The sequence below is a fragment of the Eucalyptus grandis genome, chromosome 2 (genome assembly GCF_016545825.1).
Source record: "Eucalyptus grandis isolate ANBG69807.140 chromosome 2, ASM1654582v1, whole genome shotgun sequence".
Classification (NCBI taxonomy): Eukaryota; Viridiplantae; Streptophyta; class Magnoliopsida; order Myrtales; family Myrtaceae; genus Eucalyptus; species Eucalyptus grandis.
The window spans coordinates 10,377,437-10,395,020 of NC_052613.1; the positions used below are offsets into that span (position 1 = coordinate 10,377,437).

Consider the following 17,584-nt stretch of genomic DNA (forward strand, 5'->3'; position numbering starts at 1 on the left):
AATAAAACCCAAACAAATGTATTTATTTTGGCATTTTTCCAAAACCAAGATGACTCGTTCTCTATGATGACACGGGGTCACACAAGAAAAAGAGTGAATTATGTCACACAAATCACAATTTAGCACCCCAGTTGCAAAGGAATTCACTCCACAAAAAGAGCCTCCAGAATTTATGAAATGTTACCGAATATAAACGATACTGGTGCTTAATATAATTTACAAAAGTAAAAGCACAAGAAACGTTAATCCCTTAGAACATATTTATTTCCATAAGAAAAATAAAGAGTCAGGAAGCCTCAAGGTTGTCTGGAACCATTTCTGGACAACTGGGTATGCATCAAAATGAACAGAATTGGCAACTTTGGAGAGTACTTTCCTCCATCATGAAGCTTCATCTTAGGAGGAGTCAGCACTACAACATCAATACATCTGCTTGCACAATCTACCAGTTCAAAACACTGGACAACATAAGTGCTTGAGAAAAAAGAATCACATGAATAATGCACCCAACCAACACCCATCTTCCCTCATTATTCCTCTCGGAAGTGCCGAAACCTAACCCAAAAAATTACCAAACCTAGCTCCTTTCAAGTTTTTCCTCCTTTTCTTTTTACATAGAAGCGTCTGTTTCGTGGATGAATTTAAACTACAGACTATGCCTACTTGCTTCCTATGAATTCGGCATATTTGTGTATAGAAGAGTGAAGAAGAGTTCGACATCTGGAGAGTCTCTAATTATCTGGATGAAACGGTTCTTGCTCGCTTCTTCGAGAAGTAGAGGCCCCATCTGCGCCACTCGAGGTACGAGTTTAGCTAGTGGTATCCCTGAAGCAGCACTGCTTCCTCCAGCTTGAAGTTCAAATTCCTCAACCAGTGCGTGCACAACCATTTTCAATGACACATCAACTACACCCCCAAATTCAGCACTGCAGGAAAATTCAGGAAATCAATCCAAAAAGGAGGTCACAATATACTTTGCTCGATAGAAGACTCCAAGTCCAAAAACAGTCGACCAACTACTTGACCACTGAGGTACATTGCAGATGTAATGCATCCTTTCATCAAGAACTGAATATAAAAGTATGACCTACCCCTAAAGATATATCTACAATGAACCATGATTCCTTGCCAAGCTCAAACTACTCTAAAAGCAAGGGCATTTCCCATCAAATTATTGACAGAGAACAGTCTCAAAGATAGCATTTTCTAAGCAAAATTACTTCTCACAAAGTTGATGTAATTGTGAATGCCCATTGCTCATATTCTTAGTATTAACAGACAAACCTTGATATCACAGTTCGAGCCTCCACCATTAGCTGATCAAACTTGGTAAAATTGGGGACAATTGTATCCTCGTTGCCAGAAGTGTCACTGATCTTATGCAATCTAGCATCCTCAGGCATCAAATAGCCCACCCACTGAAGGGGGCTTCCCATGATCATGAAGGTGTCGAGTATTTGTAAAATCGTCTCATGCAGTGCCGCATTGTCAAAGAAATCTCTCAATTGCTTCCTGCAAGTGACTTTCAAATACTGCATTAAGAAAGCAAGATCAAGCAAATCTCTGATGAAACATGCTGGAGGTGCATTTTTTTGTGAAATTTCTAAGCATACCCTATAAGTACAAAGTTAGCCTCGGAGAGAAATCATGTCAAGATAGCTTAGCAGAGGGCCCAGTGGCTGTATCTCACAAAACACCACAATTACCACCACAGCCTCCAGTCATCCACACAGAACCCATATTGGCCAGGCACCAAAGAATGCCTTAAGCGCTCTGAGGCGAGACCCAAGGACCAAAGACGGAATTAAAAGGAGGCTCACACACTCTCTCATAGAGATGGACATGTCGATGCAGGTGACAAAGAGCCTTACCCCTTGAGAACTTCAGCGGCAGCTGCCTGCATATTATATATCAAGGCTGCCAAGCCATGATTGGAGAGAAAATCAGCACTTGCAAGGAACTTCTGCTGGTCCTCCATGTCAATGAGATCAGCATCGTCCTGTCATGAACAATATTAACAAAGAGTACTGACATGAACTTACGAGTGGTGCATTATACCTGTGAATAGTCAGGCAAGAGATAGAAGTACACTATACGAAAAGCAGCAACTTCAGATTGAACACAATGACTTAAGAAGTATCTGCTACAAACAACTCCAACAACAACAACAAGCCACATCCCACCAGGTGTGGTCAGCTGAATGGAACCTCTCATCTTATAGCGCTTTGTTTTTCGTAGAATTGTCACTAAACTCAAAATACTACATCACTAATATCAGAGATTTATGCTCTATCTACATTTAACTGTTCAGATTCTGCTTTCAGATACATACTAAGCCAGCTCTTTAAGAGGGAGTCCAGAAATTGTCAACACACCTCACACTTCATATCAAGATAGAGATATGGAAGAGCATTTGAACCCCATATAATAAATATACAGACATTAGTAATATGGAACTAAAAGTCAAATAAAAAGTTACTAATGGACCCTCTAATAATGGCGTCTAGCAATTAAGAACATTGCATGGACCTCTGCACATGCCATAGTTTCGTCTAACATCTCACCATGCTTATGTATAACTTGAATATCTCCTTGAAGTAGGAGGACAAGGAGCAGGAAAAAATCAAAAGCATGCACGATCCAAAGGTAATTGGACCTGTATCAGGATATTGACTGATCTCCTAGTTACAATCATAAAGTGTAAACAATAATGACAAAATTGAAAATTTTAAATTGGCTAAAAAGCCAAAGCATTCTTGCTATGAGGAGAGGTTCAAGGAAGGAGATGATGAAGCCTACATCTACGCAGGGAGAAAGGCCTACACACCAAATGCAAAAGCTCATATCCAACAGTTTATGATAAGAAGATTCTGAAGGAGCAATTTTGATGATTTATTGTTAAAGTAACAAGATTGTCAAACATTGTAATGCATGAAATGCAACAGTATGGGTGAAAGTTGCTTCTTCTATCCTTAAGTAATAACTGCTTAAATGATCCTGATATGACAACATATGCCAAATTATATCCAAATCGTCTCTTTAGTCCCTAACTAGCTTCTGCTTGGTTTGCAATTCCTGAATCTTCAAACTATATACTAGTTCAGCTAGTCTAACGTCTGTCTATAAATATGGTCTGTAGCACAATAACTTTCCAAAATCATGTTCCAAGTGACAGGATCCATAATTGCTTAAAGTTATACAAGTGGAGACAGCCAAAACTGAAACAAAACAGATCAACAGAATTATTAACTTAGGTACTGATAGCCAGTGCATTTGAAAATGTGCCTTCACTTGGTACTCATAAGGTCAAGAAAAGCATCAACTGCATTTTCATGAGGGCAAAGAAATGCAACAGAAGATAAGTTGTTATCTGAAAAATAGTAAACAACAATCCACTGTGATCTTGACTATAGTAAACACACTGGAAACTCCATGAGAACGCCTTAAAGCAAGCCTTAGATGACTATGACAAGAAAAGCACTTGTATTTCCAGCAGACCCAATTACTGAACAGAAAGATGTGTCAGAAGATATGCTTTAAAAGAAATTAATATGGAAGAGGCTTTTACAAGTAATTGAGGGCTTCCAAGGCCCCGAGCAGTGTCAATATACAGATGTCTCCCCAGGATATTGACTTGAACTCTGATGTATAAGCTGAGTAATGTCATTGCCCAAAGTGAGACTAACATTCTTGTAAAACCTGAAGGAAAAAATTAACAAGAAGAAGTGAAATGCGGTTATGAAGTAGACTGGTTTGTCATAGGATTACAGTATGACTAAGAAGCATACTCATAAGATGTCACAGCCCAATGGCATATAGGAAAGCAAGATAAATAGCGCAAAATCATACTCAGAATTTTCAGTTGATCCCACAATTCAAGTTTCTCTGCAGACGTCAACGTGTTGGGTTGGCCTTTTCCTCTCATTAACCTCTCTGTCAAGTGTGTCAAGTCCAACTCTTCCGCTATCCGGCTACTTACATAGTGCATGGCATGAGGCATGGTTGCTGTATTGGCTATTCCTTGGATACTCTCGAAATGGGTTTGCATACTGCCATCAAAATTCACAAACCATAGCATGAGAGCATGTCCTTAGCTGTGGTAACAGCCCACAGCCGTTACATTAAGAAAAACAACAGATGGAAAGCTAAATTCTCTTAACTGAGCCTTGACGAGTTCCTCATTTTCGCGCTCACCCGCCAACACCTTTTCAAGATCCAAAAGCTGCTTCTTACGGGCATCATAAAGCTTATACAGAAGGTATCCACTACCCAAAATGCCAGCACCAAACAAAATCTTTCTCCGATGCCGCCTCCAAAAATCCCTGTATTCACACAAGCTTGAAGATAAATCAACCCAGCCTTCGTGCTTTTCTTGTTCTTAGCAACAGAAACAGGACACACAACACAACCTCACTAGGATGTGGATAGAACCCAGAAACACAGTCAAGAATATACATCAAACAAAGGCCATAGTTCGGCTAGATATCAACCATACGTGAAAAAATGCAAGTGCCCATATGGCAAAGACCAATTTTTTAGGCAAGAAAGCGGCACAACGACACCGTAGCCTCGCAAAGACAGCGAGCAAACCGACTGACCTAATCATCTTTCTTGGTGCTACGGAGCCCAGAAATCAATGCAAAGCCATCGCTGGAGATCCGAAGCCGCCAAGGAGTGAGCGAAAGAGACGATACTGATTCAAGAAAAGGGTCTTTTGGGCAACCGCAGAATCTTTAATTCGTGGGGGTGCGGATTTTCAAAGGGGGTTCTTCCCCTCTTGAAGTTCTCCTTCCCTCTGTTGCCCAAGACTCCCCTCCTCCGGAGAGAGTACAGATTCACGGAGCAAGATGAGGAGAACGAGGAGATGATGGAGATGGAGATGAAGATGGAGATGTCTGCCGACAGAGAATCGGGGCAAACCTAGAGATGGGGTTCCATCCACGAAACATTAAAATTCGTGCCTACCAATGTCGATTCGAAGACGAGAACGATCTCTGGACGAGAAAAAAAAAAAAAAGTACCCAAAATCAAGAATTATATCTCGGTTTTTGTCTGTAATTTTCTCCTGTCCCCCTCCTCCTATGTTCTTTACGGAGGAGAAAAGAGATTCTGTGGAATCCAGTGACGATTCGGGAAGGTTCCTGTGAGTAGGGCATTGATTAGATTTAACCGAAAAAAAAAACATTTTTTTTTTTTCCAAGATGATAACTATGCATGTCCCAAAGTTAGTGGATTCAAACTAACATTATTTAATAATTTAACAAGTGTCTAAGAAGAGTACATTTTTAATTGAAATGAGGATAAAAAATTTACCAAGGGGATTTGGTTTTGACTTTGTTACCGGAAAGATATCTAACGTCACCGGTGACCAAAAGATTAGATAGGACTAGGTTTTATTATATATTCTCATAACTTTTGGGTATTCATTAGATTATCGCACAAGTTATATATTGAAAAAAATCTCAACTTATATTTACTGCAATACATTTATCATATGCTTTTTTTGTGACATCGAGAACCCGAACAATGCCCTTGTGTTGAAATCTCAAACTTTTATTTAAGTTATACGTTTGCTCTCTATTAATATTATGTCAAATGATTTTTCAATCAAAATAATGTTATTTTTGCTTTATTTAAGTCACTAAAGTCATGTTAACAAATTTTGCTTTCCAAATCCATATCGGTAGATTTTTAACAGTAATTATTGGGCAAGGGTAAATATGTATAAGTTTGGGTTTTTGATGTCACGGAAAAAAATTTAAATAAATGTGTTACATCGGTTGGCATAATTTTATAATTTTTATGATATTTTCTTTAAAATATTTTATGGCCCATTTGTTTACACTTAAAAATAGATAATATGTATTTTTTTTATTTCTCATCAAAACTTAAAAATTATTCAAATTTCAAGAAAAATAGAAAAATAAATGTGAATTTGCACATTAACCCTATATTGGTAGAGTTGAGATATATTTATCACAAAAAACTTCAAGTCGTTACTCTAGTAACAAATATATCCTTAGTTAGTTTCTGTCAAATTTTACCGCAAATTGATTAAATTGGATGACACATAATGGGTGTATCAATTTGGATTTTACCCTCCATTTATCGTAAGTATTAAATTGATGGATAGTAAATGTATCGTGAATGTACTAATTTGAAATTTTTGATGAAATAAAAATATCGCGAGTATATTAATTTTAATTTTTCGTGATATTAATCTAACATATATAGATATCAATTCACAGCAGAATTTGTCTCCAAAAAGGTTGACAGTCTCCATTTACACACCGTATGAAATTTATAGATAATTCGACTCCGTGTCATGTGCGTTATTGTTGAATGTTTACTCTTTTGGCCAAAATTACGTGACATATGCCCGTCCATATTCCTATTATGTCTCTTTTTTGCTGCCTCGGACGATTTTTACCTTCTATTGGGCAATCTAGTTGACTAACGAAAGAGAAAATGAAAAAGAAGAAAAAGATGCTGTTTGGGTTACTTCTAAGGATAAATCCAAATTTTCAAAGAAAGATAACAATTTAAATTGAAAATGAGCGAAAAATTTTATGCAATGAGATAACATTTATGTTGACCCTTTTGTACTTTGATTTTGTTGGTTTACTTAAAATTCACGATTATCAATTTGACTTTTATCTCACGGGAATTCTATTGAAAGCTTACATAAATTATTGAGATTTGAGGATGGTCTTGAACTGTTTTGCAGTATAAAGAGGTAAAAATACTTAATAGCTGAATATTTTCCTGCCTTTTCTCTCTATACCTATTTGGACTGCTCTTTTACAGAAGAAATGGAGAGAGGTGATTTGTGCGACTGTCTCGCGGATGTCGTTGTAAGAGTCTAATGCCCACCATGCATATAATTCAGGGATATGGACATAATAAAAGCCAATAATTAAAAAAAAAATTGGTTTGAGTTACATTAGCCGAAATCTAAGGTTATATTAGATAGTCAAGACTAATCATGATAAAAGTTGAAATAGAATAAAATTTATCATATTTTATGTTTAATGTCTACTCAAGATAGAATAAAGTCGGATTTAAAAAATATATAGTAAATAAAAAATCCCATGAATGAAGTGAGATAAAGGTAGATAGAATTTATTATTTTTCTTGAATATTAAATTTCCAAACTTAAAAAAAAAATATAATATAATAATTAAATATAAAATAGTACTTGGATTCTAATATAAAAGAAAATTCAAAGTAACAAAAAGTGATGGACAATTTTCAATATTTTTTGATATATTTGAAAAATTCTTTCTATTATATAATATACTATATATTTATTTTCTATATTTATTAGTTAATATAAATTTTATTGTGGAAGGGAATAAAAAAATAAAATAGAGAGAAAGATAAATAAAATAAGAATAAAAATGAAGTAGAATAACCCCAATTTTAAATGAATAATTTAAAACTTGAAACGGATCTCTTAATTCTATCCATCTCCTCTTTTGCATTTCTAATTCATGTCGAACCGTCGACTCTTTTGTAGCTCTTTATTTATGTCAAAGCTCCACTTAAACGAGACAGTCGTGGCTATTTTTCTTTTGTGAGTCTCTAGTTCACAACAAAGGTCCATGAAAAGCAACCAAAAAGTCGAATCTCCTTTTCCATAAACTTGTGGTTTATGTTGAAATTTTCACAAAAGCGTTGAGAAAAGCAAGTCAATGTATATTTTCGGAATTGCAAAGTTAAATAATCACATGTTCACTCTTTTATTAGAATTGGTAATTGCTGGTTGATTTACCTTGTCAATGTTGTTGTAGTCGGATCGATGTTGCCGTAGTCCATTTATATTTCTTATCATAATTGAACCCATGATTCTAGAATGCTACAACGATCTTATTATTATTTTTTTTAAGATGTAGATCTTACAATAATCATGCATCTATTGATGGAGGTTGTGCATTGTTTTTTTAGCAGTGAACCAAAATAAATTCTTATTATTTCTGTTTGTGCAATTTTAGGTTTATTTACATTGATACGTTGTTATACTAAATAATTATTAAATAACATAGGAGAATATCCTATTTTGTTAATACAATTCACCAAACAGTATGTGAGATATAACAAAATTCCAAAATTTCATCGTATATCCTCTTTAATTTTGTCCTTATTAGAAATCCATACAGTGAAATACAATCTAAGATTTAAGCCTGAACTAATTATAGGTCTAGTAACACTTGGCCTTGACTAGGCCCATCCATGCTAAGACAAATTTGAGCGAATCCATATAAGGGCATTAGCTATAAAAAGCACGATCCAACTCAAGCCAAGCTTTTGCAATGCAAAAAGTGGCGCGTACTATGTGCTAATACAAGTGCATTTGGTATAGTTTTTCAAAGGGGTTGTCGACCTCCAAAACTCTTGAGAAAATACCAAGGTATTTGGTAAGTTTTCTGAAGGGGTTTTCGGTTGAATACTAGCATTGAAAAAACTGAAAACCCAATACTAGTCATAGGGATTATCATTGGGCTTTTAGCGTTCGACCTAATACTTAAATTAGTTTTTTTTTTCCAAAACTACCATCACCAATCCTTCAAATTTTCAATTGTCTCTAGTTATATTTTTTTAAATTAAAAAAATTACCCAAACCCTTCGTCGGTCTAGCAAAGGGCTACGGTTGCCAATAAGCAGATCTAGCATTGGCGGCCATTGATTGAGGTTGCTTGACATTGGGCAACCTTCAATGAGGGTCGCTTAACCCAAGTAGCACGCAATCGAGGTGACTACCGCTTGGGTCTCATGACCTCAAGCAATAGTTGCTTAGGCTCGTGTGAGCCCTCGCTTGAGTCTCTTGAGGATTGCGCGACGTAGGTGACTACCATCGGGGTTCATGACCTTCGGCGACCCTCGTGCAAGGTCGCGAGAACCAGGTGTTGGGGTTCGCTCAAGGTCGTGTGACCTCATACGACCCTCACTAGAGGTTGCTCGACCTCGAGTGACCTCAATCGATGGCCATCGACGCCAGATCTAGCTCACCGGCATTCGTAACTCTTCACTGAATTGGTGAAAGCTTTGGGTTTTTTTAATAAAAGTATATAAGAAATATATATATACCCAAAGATTATTGCAAAAGTTTTTTTTACTAAACATAATTTGAACTTAAAGTCTATTTGCAAAATTTTTTTATCAAACACAATTTTCATTTCCTCAATTAGCTTTGGTTTTTACTATTTGTTTTATATTCAAAGCTCCTTTGCAAAGCTGAATCAAATGCACCCTAAGAGAGCTCGTGTAATACCTAATTCAAAGGCACGATCCGATTTTGGACACACCCATTAATCATCTCTAGTTCAAGGTGGGCGAACGCATTGCGAATAGCTTCTGCCCAGCCAATGGCCAAGAGCACAAGTCAACAAGTCAACACCTCCTAGTGACATGGCTTGACCTAAGCATCAAATCATGAAATCGTCGGTCGTGTGAGCCCCATCCATAAATTTCGAACGATGAAATGGGGCGCGATGATACGGGGTCCGTGGATCTCGAATTTAGGTAAGGGTTTCTTGGGGTAAGTACACTAAGGCTACGTTTCATTTAGTTTTCAAAATGGGCCCCGGAGAAATGTAAATATCTTTGACTAAAGAGTTTTGGGGAAATACAAATTGCGTTTGGTAAAAAATTATTTGCAAAACTATTATTTCGTAAAGAGTGTTTGGCATTTTTTTTATTTTTTATAAATGGCTTTTAGTTTCATTTTTCTTTTTTTTGTTAAAAAATTAAACTCTTTGCCGACTCTAGTTAATATAAGGGTAGTTTTGGAACAATGAAAAGTAAAATCGAAAAATTTAAAGTATTATGATAGTAGTTTAAAAAGAAAAAAAGTAATTTTAGCATTTGGTTAAATGCTAAAGGCCCAAAATTGATTCCTACCAGCATTAGGTTTTTAGCTTTCTCAAAATTAACATTTGATTGAAAGCTCCTTAGTGTGCGTTTGGTTAGACTTTTGGAGAAAGTCTTTAGGAAAATGCAAAGGACTTTAAGGGTCCGTTTGTTTCACGGAAAATTGGCCATTTTCGAAAAAAAAAAAAAAATTCTCATAAGTTATTTTCCAAGAAAATGACAATATTTTCTAGTGTTCAGCTAAAACTTGAAAATGTTTTGGAAAATATTTTCCAATATTCGGTAAGGAAAATATTTTATAAGACTTCACAACTTAAGCAAGCACGATTTACTTGACCTATAGATCCATCAAATATGAACTTGCCTTTAAATCTAAGCAAACTTGCTTCATATCTTGGTTCTCTCATTATAATCAAACGCTCATTTACTCTAAAAAAAAATATTTGTATGGATTTTAAAAAGAAGCAAAAGAGAAAAGAAGTAAAATATGTAAAGCTTTTGCTTGAGTAATATACAACCGCAGGATAGAGTAAATCAATAAAATGATAAACAAGAGTGCAAAGCACAAGATTGAGAATGACGAGCTCAGATTCGCTTAGCAACGGCCGATGACTAGCCAAGAAAGTAGAAGATGGGAACCAAAGGAAAAAAAGAAAAAAAAGGAAATTAAAAATAATTCAAATTTAAAAAGAAAAAGAAAATTAAAAAAATAATTTGAAAAAAAAAGAAAAAAAGAAGAAGAAATGAGAGGAGGAAGTGATGATTTGTAGATGTGTGAGATAAGAAAGATTAAGTAAGGAAAATATTTTCCACTTTTCAAAGGTGGAAAACATTTTCCCCAAATCTAGAAGATTTTTTTTTTCATTTCATGGAAAACATTTTCCTCAAAGAATTCATTTTTCGTGAAACGAATGTCGAAAAATACAGAAAATGTTTTCGCATAAATTATTTTCCGCAAAACGAACATAACCTAAATGAAAGAGGTTTTTCAAAATGCAAATTGCGGTTGGTAAGTTATAATCTAAAAGTCCATTGTGAAGTATCTTTGAGAAAATAGTTTTTGGAGAACTTATATTTACAAAGCACCTTTATTATTAAAAAAAAGAAAAAAATATTTGGCCGATAAAGGGCGGCGGTTGCTAGTGATATGGGATCGTCGATAGTGGCCATCGTCTAGGTCGCTGGACCTCGGCGGCCCTTGGAAACCACTGGTGAGGGCCACCCGAGGTTGGGCACTACCGGCGGGGGTCGTGTGACCCCGACGAGACCCTTGCTTGAGGTTGCCGGCGGTCACGTGACCCCACTTGGCCGTCGTCGAGGCTACGCAACCCTTGCCTGAGGTCGGACCTCGGTGAGGGCCGCGCCTGGGTTGCATGACCCTGAGTGGTCGTCACCGAGGCTACGCAACCCTCGCTTGAGATTGGGGGGCCTTGTTGAGGGCCATGCCTTGGTTGCGTGACCTTGGTGACGCCGTGCGACCCCAAGCAGCCGTCGCCGAGGCCATACCACCCTTGCTTGAGGTTGTGCAGCCTCGGCGAGGTCGCTAAGACGCAAATCACGAGGCCCCCGTGACCCAGATGGTGTGGAGGTCGCCATGACACCTTAGCGACGGTCGCCTAGGTCGCCGTGACCATCGACAACCTCCTCTAGCCGGTCGCTAGCCCCTCGCAACCCTGCGCAACCCCGTCAACTACTCTCAATGGAGAAGATGAACAATGAACATGTAGAAGATGATGAACAATAATTTTTACATGTGCAGAAGGCTAAAAGCCCAAGGCACCCCAAGACCAGCCTTGGGCTTTCACCTTGGGCTTTCAGCCTTGAGAATGCTAGCTTTTGGCTAATGGAACTTGTAAAATTTGTCCCAAACACCTTATATTTAGCTAAAAGGACTTTAGGTGTTCAAAGTCCATTTGCAAAGCAGTTTCCAAACGCAACCTTAAACAAGCTTGCCAAACACCTTAGCATTTCTTCAAGGGGTTTTGGAAGTTGAAAGCCCAATGGGAAAGCTAAGCAAACATAATCTAAAAGTGTCATAATTTTTGTATAGGCTCACTTTAATGTTATAACATTTTTTCATTCACTTAAATACTGCAAATTTAAAAAATCGATTACTTAAATGCTATCAGTGAATTGCCTCATTGGAAAATCCAATGTGGACACCGGTTGTCCCATGTAGCATTGTTGATTTTTACATGGATAATTAATGAAATATTAAAAAATCCACCTTGAAATGGAAAATTAATAAAAAAAATCTATGTAGGACGATTTGTCGAAAATAACACTAAAATGATCAATTTTACTTTGATGACATTTAAGTGAACGAAAAAAATTCATGGTACTTAAGTAAGCTCTATAAAAGAGTTATGACACTCCTGTTGTCATTATCCCGTCAATTTTATTTATAAATAAAAAGATTAGGGATGGCCAATGCAGGTATCCCTATAAACTTTACCATGAGGGTCTCACATAGACACACACACACAACACACACACACACACAAATATATATACTTCTCATTAATAAGGCCCATTGAATATAAAATCCAACACATTTTAAATTTAATTTTCAATAAAGATCAAAAATAAAATATTATCAAAACAATTTTTATTTATTAATACATAAGTAGTATTAATTATAAATTACCTCCTTCGCCTCTCCTTTTTCCCAACCATCGTACAACCCTTGATACTTGAAATTCATCATACTTTCTTCTTATTTTACTCACATCAACTCAAATATAAATAACTAGATTAGATTTAACATTGAAATGAGTAATTATGTGAAAATAATAAATGCATAAAGACCCGCACTTTTTCCATCAAATTTTTGACTTCCAATGCCTCCTTTTACCTCCCTTACATGTCCCATGTTAAAATTATTTATTACCTTTTTTTCTTCTCTTTTTTTGAAAATTCCAATGCATTTAGAATTGACAAAAAATATGTATTTGCCAAAGGTTTGATTGGATTGTCTTAAAATGCAATTACAATTATCATATCTTCCTTGTCAATGGCAAATTATTCCACTTAATCATGCCTACTTTTTAGCTTGGTCAGCGTAATCCTAAGCTTTTGAGCTAAATTTCTAATGTAGTGTTTCCTGCTAATTGTCACCGAAAATCATTGATATGATGTCTAATTATTGCCGACATGCTAATGGGGGCAATTTGTTGACTTTCACGTCACAATTTACAGCAACAATTGGCAAGAAATATTACATTTAAATATTGCACAAATCAGTTGAACTATATTAACAAAATTGAAAAGTTAAAATTGAATTGACATCGATGCTATAGGTATAAGACTAAATTGATAATTTTTTCAAATATTTAAATAATCGCTCCTTCAACAAACACATGTATGACCATTTTTTGAATAAGTATATTAGAAGTACCATAATTTTCTCGCAACTCTTACTTGAGTACCACAAATTTAAAAAATCGATTACTTAAATACTATTGATGATTTGCCTCTTCGGAAAATTCAACATGGATGCTACTTGTTTTACATGGGCATTATTAGCCCCCGTTTGGTTCTACTTTCCTAAGGGGCTTTGGACCGCTAAAGCCCCTTGGTGAAAATTTTGTGTCTAGTAAATATTTTTGAAAGCTCATTTGCCAAATGTGAGCATTTCCAATGCTGAAAGCTGAATGCTGGGGAGGAGCTGCTTTAGGCATTGGGCATTTGAGAAATGCGAAATTTCACCATATCACTGTTCATCTTCTCTTCTTCTTCATCTTCTTCTTCCCGCTCCATCCCCGTGCTACTCGCTACACCAGCACCTCCGCCCACGAAGATCTGACACCTTCTTCTCGCTCGTCCCCGCACTCCAAGGGAGGATGTTCGTCGAGGTTGAGAACAATTTGGCAATGGAGGCGCGAATTTGGGTTCGCATGACCTCAGGCCGCTAGATGGCCAAATCTGGCCTCTACACCTCCAGGTGGTGACGGCGTCACCTTAGGTCGCGACCTTAGGCGGCTGCCACCACCGTTGCTAGATTTGATTTTCAAATTAAAAAAAAAATAAAAATAAAAGCAAAAGCCCATTTGTAATGTAAGTTTTGCCAAACAAGTATTTATACTAAAGTTATCTTTAAATGCTATTTGAGATTATAATTTACCAAATGGTGTAACATTTCGAAGAACCCTTTACCTTAATGCATTTTTCTAATGGCATTTCCCCAAAACCAAACCAAACGGGCATTTATTAGCGCAGACGTGAACAAATAATAAAAATAAAAAAAATAAAAAATATTCAAGTCGAAATCGGAAAATAATGAAAAAAATTCATGTAGAACAATCTATCAAAAATAACACTTAAATGATCTATTTTACTTCGATAACATATTTAAGCGAGTGAAAAGGGATTTATGGTAAGTCAAGTGAGAGTTCTTGTCCCGAGTTTATCCTATTCGAAATAACAAAGGAAACCTTCAAAACCCTAACCGGGGCAAGCCATATAAAAACCTCATCTACGCCCCCCATCCTCGCGCCTCCTCTCAGTCTCTTCTCTTCCTCTCCGTCGCCGCTCTCTCTCTCCTCCTCCTCCTCCTCCCGCAGCAGCAGAGAAACCCTAATCGAAGAGCAGACATGGCGGAGGGGCTGCACCTGAAGGGGACGATGAAGGCCCACACGGACATGGTGACGGCGATCGCCGTCCCCATCGACAACGCCGACATGATCGTGACCTCCTCCCGCGACAAGTCCATCATCCTCTGGCACCTCACCAAGGAGGACAAGGTCTACGGCGTCCCCCGCCGCCGCCTCACCGGCCACTCCCACTTCGTCCAGGACGTCGTCCTCTCCTCCGACGGCCAGTTCGCCCTCTCCGGCTCCTGGGACGGCGAGCTCCGCCTCTGGGACCTCGCCACCGGCGTCTCCGCCCGCAGGTCTCCCCTCTATCTACATCCTTTCCTGTGGATCTGTTTTGGGTTGAGTTGTTGTCTTATTGCCTCGATTGATCAGTAAAGGAATTGTTTTTATGTCATTCTAGTGCCCAGTGATGCTCTTCCAGATCTAAAGTTGGTTTTTTTTATTCAGTTTGATGGGTCTGTTCTTTCTAGATTTTGATAGCAGTTCGTAGATTCAGCTTCACACGACTGAGTTTTTCTTTGGCTAAGTAGCCTTGTTCCCCACTAATTTTGGTAATTCTTGGAGATCCATTTGATTGATGCGCATTCCTTTATGTGCTCTGTGAAATTGAGTGGGCTTATTTGATTCCTGAGTTGCAGGTGCTGTCCTGATTGAATGACTAAGAGCATAGCTTGGTTCTGTTTCACACTAGTGTTGGACATTTTTGGACATTAATTTCATATTAGTCCGTTACGAGCTCTGTGAAATTTAGTTGGTACTCTGATGATCCCTTAGTGGCGAGTGCTGTCCTGATAGGATGACTGAGAGCATGACTTGGTTCCATTTGATTCTGTCGTAGGTTCGTGGGCCACACCAAGGATGTGCTCTCGGTGGCCTTCTCCATCGACAACCGGCAGATTGTGTCGGCGTCTCGCGACCGCACGATCAAGCTGTGGAACACTCTGGGAGAGTGCAAGTACACCATTCAGGAAGGTGAGGCTCACAATGATTGGGTGAGCTGTGTCAGGTTCAGTCCCAACACCCTTCAGCCAACCATCGTGTCCGCATCTTGGGACCGCACTGTGAAAGTGTGGAATTTGACCAACTGCAAGCTGAGGAACACCCTGCAGGGGCATTCTGGCTATGTGAACACCGTGGCTGTGTCTCCTGATGGGTCACTTTGTGCGAGCGGTGGCAAGGATGGAGTGATATTGCTTTGGGACTTGGCAGAAGGGAAGAAGCTGTACTCACTGGAGGCTGGTGCCATTATTCACTCACTTTGCTTCAGTCCAAATAGGTACTGGCTCTGCGCAGCCACAGAGAACAGCATTAAGATCTGGGATCTGGAGAGCAAGAGCATTGTCGAGGACTTGAGGGTTGATTTGAAGAATGAAGCTGATATGAGTGATGGAACTACGGGGGCCATGAGCTCAAATAAGAAGGTAGATTTTTCTTTTATGCTATGAAGTTTCTTTTCGATCCTCCAGCAATTTTATTGCTTGATACAGTGTGCATCCATGTTTCCTATTCACCTTATATTGCGACTGGTTCTTCTGTTTCTTTACTCTTCTGATACTTTGTGTTGGAAATATGTGGTGGAAGCACATTCAAAAGATGTGAATACAGAGGTAGTTGTTCTTGTAACATTGATGTGGCATATGCTCTATCCTGCTTGATCACATTTTTGCAAGGTTTCTAGACTGTGTGCACAGGCTGACCAACTGCATCTCAGTAATACTCGATCGTACACATCTTTCCTACACCACCAAATTAGAAATTAATTCATTGGTCACTCAATTTGTACGCTGGCATGGGTTTGATGCATTCCTGTAGATCTGTTATTTTTCTGCAGCTCAAGACGTCTTATGGTCATACACCTTGATTAAGAATACTTTGCTGCATAATTGGCATTTCTGCATAAGGGATTTCTTTGATGTTACTTTCTCTGGTTTACTTTGATACCTGCCCAAGTTGATTATCCACTGGGAAAAAGCATATGATGAGCTTATTGGATGACTACAATTAGCACCTCACCATTATCGAACTGTATAATTGTGCTTGCCTGCTATTATTTCTTCATAGGAGGCATGAACTTTTGGTATCAATGGGAATGCTAACTGTCTGATAACGTTCTGCATGGAAAAAACTGCAGGTCATCTACTGCACGAGCTTGAACTGGAGCGCTGATGGAAGCACCTTGTTCAGTGGTTACAATGATGGCGTGATCAGAGTCTGGGGAATCGGGCGTTATTAGGAAATTTTTGACGATCGCTACTGCTGAACTGTTTTTCAAAGATTCCCTTTTTCGTATGTCTTTTTAGTGGTTTAAAGAACCTTTTAGGATCTTGTTTAAGATGCTTGGAGCAATATATGCCTGCCTCTACTCTTATGTTTAGAAGATTTGGCCTTTGGGCAGTCATATTTTTTTGAGAACAGAGATATAATACCTGTTTTTACGGCAAATCCAGTTCATGTTGTCTTCTAAATGGTTTACTTAGGGCTGCCCGGCGTTGAAGGCTGAGCTCTTCCCCTCTCTACCACCAATCTCATGGTAGACATGATATTTGGTGTAATTGTTAAATTATATGACGGTGACACGTATCACAACAATGACAGGGACACGTAGAATAAAAACTCTAAAATTTTAGTGCTTCGTAAGGTATTTTTCCCTTGATTCTTGCTCAAAAAAAAAAAAAAGAAGGTAATTTTCCCTCGTGATTTTAGGAGTATGGATTGTAATGGCTTTTTGGCTGATATAAGGGATGTGGCCATAAGCGTTTTGTCTTACCAAGAAGCCATCTCCTGAAGGCATCGAGCCAAGGGTAGCTGATTCATATTTAGAATATATAGATTATAAATTTATTAATTTGTATGACTTTAAAAATGAATGAAATATTTTTTCATTATTCATAAAATTAAAAAATAATTTTGAAAACATTCATTTTTATGAGACATAAGCGTCTCATGCTATTTAACACTTTCGTCACAGCGAAGAGAGAGAGAGAGAGGAAGAGGAGATGCCTAGAGCTTAGGCTAAAAGTATGACTTGCTACTTTAAGGATGAATCAAATGAGCAGTCAAATTCCTTTTCGAATCACAATTCATTCCGCCCATAAAAATTAAGGGTGAGCATCGGTCTA

General features: G+C 37.9%; 2 protein-coding genes across 2 annotated transcripts; one reads left to right on the plus strand and one right to left on the minus strand.

Moving 5' to 3' along the window:
- Nucleotides 1-237: 237 nt before the first annotated feature.
- LOC104422029 (peroxisome biogenesis protein 3-2) lies at nucleotides 238-5,122 on the minus strand. The gene is made up of 7 exons (XM_010034246.3): nucleotides 4,599-5,122; nucleotides 4,161-4,322; nucleotides 3,850-4,049; nucleotides 3,569-3,699; nucleotides 1,872-1,999; nucleotides 1,285-1,512; nucleotides 238-926 (listed from the first exon to the last, which is right to left on the minus strand). Exons 1-7 carry the CDS (start codon nucleotides 4,604-4,606, stop codon nucleotides 671-673), a joined length of 1,113 nt encoding a protein of 370 aa, XP_010032548.2. The 5' UTR covers nucleotides 4,607-5,122; the 3' UTR covers nucleotides 238-670.
- Nucleotides 5,123-14,347: 9,225 nt separating this feature from the next.
- Nucleotides 14,348-16,930, plus strand: LOC104422039 (guanine nucleotide-binding protein subunit beta-like protein). The gene is made up of 3 exons (XM_010034257.3): nucleotides 14,348-14,761; nucleotides 15,304-15,886; nucleotides 16,597-16,930. Exons 1-3 carry the CDS (start codon nucleotides 14,463-14,465, stop codon nucleotides 16,696-16,698), a joined length of 984 nt encoding a protein of 327 aa, XP_010032559.1. The 5' UTR covers nucleotides 14,348-14,462; the 3' UTR covers nucleotides 16,699-16,930.
- The last annotated feature ends 654 nt before the right edge of the window (nucleotides 16,931-17,584 follow it).